Source organism: Colobus angolensis, unplaced genomic scaffold (genome assembly GCF_000951035.1).
Source record: "Colobus angolensis palliatus isolate OR3802 unplaced genomic scaffold, Cang.pa_1.0 Scaffold66, whole genome shotgun sequence".
Lineage (NCBI taxonomy): Eukaryota > Metazoa > Chordata > Mammalia > Primates > Cercopithecidae > Colobus > Colobus angolensis.
In genome coordinates, this window is record NW_012120265.1 from 3,201,215 (window position 1) to 3,206,189 (window position 4,975).

General features: G+C 48.7%; 1 protein-coding gene across 3 annotated transcripts in view; it reads right to left on the bottom strand.

Annotated features, from left to right (window-relative positions):
• SUGP2 (SURP and G patch domain containing 2) overlaps positions 1-4,975 on the bottom strand; it is a 52,075-nt gene that overhangs the window by 10,582 nt on the left and 36,518 nt on the right. For all 3 annotated transcript variants that reach the window (XM_011925845.1, XM_011925843.1, XM_011925844.1), the window contains 2 exons: positions 3,149-3,627; positions 580-641 (listed from right to left, as the gene is read on the bottom strand). In XM_011925845.1, coding sequence (XP_011781235.1) covers positions 580-641; positions 3,149-3,627 — 541 coding nt within the window. The remainder of the gene's footprint in view (positions 1-579; positions 642-3,148; positions 3,628-4,975) is intronic.

Sequence of the window (4,975 nt, forward strand, 5' to 3'; positions counted from 1 at the left end):
TTGAGATAGTCTCGCTCTGTCGCCCAGGCTGGAATGCAGTGGCACGATCTCGGCTCGCTGCAAGCTCTGCCTCCTAGGTTCACGCCATTCTTCCGCCTCAGCTTCCCGAGTGGCTGGGAGTACAGGCGCCAACCACCACGCCCAGCTAATTTTTTGTATTTTTGGTACAGACGGGGTTTCACCGTGTTAGCCAAGATGGTCTCAATCTCCTGACCTTGTGATCTGCCTGCCCCTGCCACCCAAAGTTCTGGGATTACAGGCGTGAGCCACCACACCTGGCCTAGCTTGAACTTCTTACAGGGCCAAGACACTATCTCGTTTATCTCTCAGATCCCACTGCATCCATTACAGGGATCTCAACTATCCATTACACAGATGAATCACTAGTCTATGCTTTGGACAAAGGCAAAACAGTTTTCAAAAGTCCTCCCAAGAGAAAAGTCTCTGTTGTGCTTTACACATTAATACCTCAGTTTGAAATGTCAGCATAGCTTAATCACAAGCTGCAGCTTCCATTGGAACTCCAACAAATTCTAACCAACTATACTTTGAGTGAGGACTACAAATGATTAAGCTCACCTTCTTTTTGGACATGGGACGACCCCGAGGCCTGTCATAGGCAATTCGAACTGGTTCATGGACTAGAAGACAAAAGAAAGAGACACATACACATACATACACGTGCTTTCCCTACATTACTTAGAGACTGAAGATCTTGCAGTCTATTTTGGCTAACAGTTCTCTGACGACAGAAGGTGTCTTAGGCCCTGCATGGGCCTAAGCCCCAGCTGTGCCCCAGCTCTTCTCAGGAATGAACATGTATGACCCCTGGAGTGAGCAGAGGCGGGACACACTCAGGGAAGGCGGAAGGCAGCTTGGGCCATAGTGAAGGGTTCACTTGAGGGGTGCCTCGCTTTTGGAAAGTCTATTCAAACCTAAGAGTCCCCACATTTATAACAAAGGATCCAATACATGGATTATTTTCCATGACTACAGAAATATTCGTGTACCAACTATTTGTGATACTACACCCTTCTAGTTTATCTGTAGCTAATTCACTGGGAAATAATTAGTCTGGGCCAGGCACAGTGGCTCATGCCTGTAATCCCATCGCTTTGGGAGGCCGAGGCGGGTAGATCACCCGAGGTCAGGAGTTCAAGACCAGCATGGCCAACATGGCGAAACCCCGTCTCTACTAAAAGTACAAAAATTAGACAGGCATGGTGGTGAGCTCCTGTAATCCCAGCTACTCAGGAGGCTGAGGCAGGAGAATAACTTGAACTCAGGAGGCAGAGGTTGCAGTGAGCTGAGATTGCGCCACTGCACTCCAGCCTGGACAACAAGAGCAAGACTCCATCTCAAAAAAAAGAATTAAAGTCTGCCTAAAACTTTCTAGTAAAAAACAACCATGCTTCTCATATAGAGGACCAAATCATATTATTTTATTTTATTTTTTTATGAAAGGGAGATTAGCAAGTCTGGTTTTTTTTTTTTTTTTTTTTTTTTTGAGATGGAGTTTCACTCTTGTTGCCTAGGCTGGAGTGCAGTGGCATGATCTCGGCTCACGCCAACCTTCACCTCCCAGGTTCAAGAGATTCTCCTGCGTCAGCCTCCCGAGTAGCTGGGATTACAAGCATGAACCACCACGCCTGGCTAATTCGGTATTTTTAGTAGAAACAGGGTATCTCCATGTTGGTCAGGCTGGTCTCAAACTCCCGCCTCGGTCTCCCAAATTGCTGGGATTACAGGCGTGAGCCAGTACAACCCGGTGCAGGTCTGGTTTTATCTCATCAACTACCAAAAGAACTGAGAGCTTCTAAAACAGAAATAAAAAACTCCACCAAGAAGAGCACACATAACAAGCACTCTGATACACTACCCGCCATCCATGACAAGTTTAATTATTTACTTCACTTTTTTTACATTAAATTTTTTTTTTTCTTGTAAAGACGAGGTCTGGCCATCTTGCCCAGGCTGTTCTCAAACTCCCGGGCTCAAGCAATACTCCTGCCTCAGCCGCGCTAAGCTGGGATTATAGGCACGAGTCACTGCGCCCGACCCACGAGAAGTTTTGAAGTTTTGAACGATGGTAATAGTAGATGGTTATAGTAGAATGGTTAGCATTTCACTGCAACACCAAGGTTTTCAAACACAAAACATGAGGACTATTCCAAAGCAGGCAAAACCATAAGGCCACTGTCACCTGTAAATGTGACTGTCTGAATGATGTAGAACACACAGGTGACTGTTTAACACAGTCCCACAATGGGGCACCATTCACTACAACTTCACACACAGGTTTTGCAGCAGAAGTCCCATGTGAAAGCACGGTCCAGGTCTGACTGTGGGGAGATAGTTTGGAGGGCACGGGGGGCACAGGAGTCATCTGGGCCACGGCCTGCCCATCAAAAGGCCACATGCGATGCAATTCCATGTACTGACAGACTAGGGAAGGTAGAATACCTGGGTCTCGGAAAACAGTCAGTGGTTGCTGGGGCTGAATGGGGCAGGGGACTGCAATGGGACAAGAGACCTGTTCTGGGAACAGGCTTTAGCTCTGCTATATTGGTGGGGTCTCGCCTCTGCACAGTCAACAAAACTCAAATGGTCCACCTGAAAAGGGTGTGTTTCACTGCTGGTAAATTACACCTCAAGAACCCGGAACCTCCCCACAGGAGAGCAGGAGATGGCCTCCCACGGCTGAGGCAGGTCCCACTGACCACTGCCTGGGACCACCCTTGCTCTGTTCCCATCTCACTGTCATGACATGAAGCAGCTTATCAGCACCCTGGGCCTTCCAGGGGCTCAGAAGGGTCCTCAGCTGACAAAGTCACAGGCAGGAAAACAGCTGAGATGACCCAGGCCCACCCCTCCACAGGTGGGGAAGCCCCGACCTGAATCCAGGCAATCAGGGAAATGTCCAGCAGCAACCTGTCGGCACAGCTGCCAGAAGCCACAGGGCAGCAAGGAAACATGTCTTTAGAGCAATGCCTTCAGACCATCGGGAAACATGAGTGTCGGTTCACATTTTAGAGTGGTGCACAAAACTCTTTAGGATTAAAATGTCTCCAACTGTCTCTTCTAACTCTCACAGCCCACCAACCAAGAACTGTGCTGGAGGCAGCTGTGCTGACAGGCAGGCACTCACCTTTTGGCTCCTGGATGAGACACACTCTCTTGGGAGCTGGAATCATGCCAACCTTCAACGACTTGCTGCTGATCCTCTTCCGGGGGAAGCAGCTACCTGAGGTGGCCTGTGACAGGGCAGGTGTTCCAGCCAGGTCGTCCTCAGCAGCCTCACTGGGAAGGCCATCGGCAGGGGTGCTGCCCTCAGACTTGCCCGCCCCTCTGGGAGCAGGGGCCTCCTCTCCGCCATCCTCATCGTCCTCATCCTCCTCCTCAGGCATCACCTCTGGGCTCTCCAGCTCAGCCTCCTGCGGAGGGGGCTCATCTTCACACTCTCCTTCCCCTTCCATGAGGTCCACGGGGCTCTCCTGAGAACCCGCAGTGTCACCACCACCAGTGTGAAGGTTGTGCGGAGATGATGGGAAACAAATTGATGGACATAGTTCAAACACTTTCTTTCGATAGAATTTGAAAGCAGAACTATTTTGGTCATGTAGAAACCTGGGGCACAGAGGAAATACCTTAGGTTACCAGATGGAATCTCTCAACATTTTTATTTGCTGAAACTGCTGGGATTGATCCAAGGAAGCTGGAGGTGGGACAAGGGAAAGAATAACCTGACCGCTCTCTACGCGGCTATAGCTTGATGGTGCAGCCTCTCAATGACAGAAAATTTGAAGAGTACTAGTAACTTAATAAGGAGCTAGAATTCAAGGAGCATAACTACTTTCCAGGGGAGAGAGGGAGATGAATAAGGTATGCAGGGCCTTGGAAAATGCTGGAATAGAAATCTGGCCTAAGACCCATCTCACCCTTTCTGGTTACATCACTGGCCTCTCTGGGCCTCCACGTGCCCATTTTGACTCTGGTTCCTCCCAGATATGAGAAGCATGGAGAGACGCCAGGAGGCACTGCACAGTTACTGCTGGAACATGTACACCATGGAGCTGTAAGGTGCCCCCAGAGAAGGCTCCTCACCCCTAGCACTTCCCACTTGGGGCCTGAGGTCCAGCTATGTGGGCGTGGAGATGAGGCCTCTCTGTGCCTCAGGGGTCTGGTGGCCACTTTGACTTGTAACCACAGCTATGAAGCTGTGGCTGGTGTGAGAAACTTAAAACACTCCTGAAAGTACCAAAGTCCACTTGGACCAAAGGAAAAATGGCCCTCATAAGGCAACTCAACCTCATAAATGTGCCAAGTCTCCCCAATTAGCATATTAATATATCCCAATAAAACTCTGTTCTGAATCAGGACAAGATGGTTCTAAAGTTCATAAAGAAAAATAATATGTAAAAGTATCTGGGAAAACTCCAAACAAGACTCATAAGGGGTTCCAGCCCCACCAAACACTACAAAATGCCCCAAAGCCTCTAGAGTTAAACAGCATAGTAGTCCATAAGACAGACCAAAGGAACAGAATAGAAAGACCAGAAACCCAGCATTTGATTAAGGTAGCCTCTCAAACTACTGCGAAAAAGGGGTGGTCTTTCAAAGAATGGTATTGGAAAAGCTGGACAGCTTTATAATTACTTATTATTATACATTTTTAGAGATGGAGTCTCACTCTTGTCCAGGCTAGAGTGCAGTGGTAACAGCTCTAGTGTGATAACAGCTCACTGCAGCCTCAAACTCCCGGGTTCAAGAAATCTTCCTACATCACCCACCCAAGTAGGTGGGACCACAGGCAAATGCCACTATACCAGGCATAACACACACAACACACACATACACACGCACACATAAACCAAATATCAGCAGAAACAAATGAATCTGGGCTGGGCATGGTGGCTCATGCCTCCCAGCACATTTTGGGAGGCTGAGGCAGGAGGATCACCTGAGGTCAGGAGTT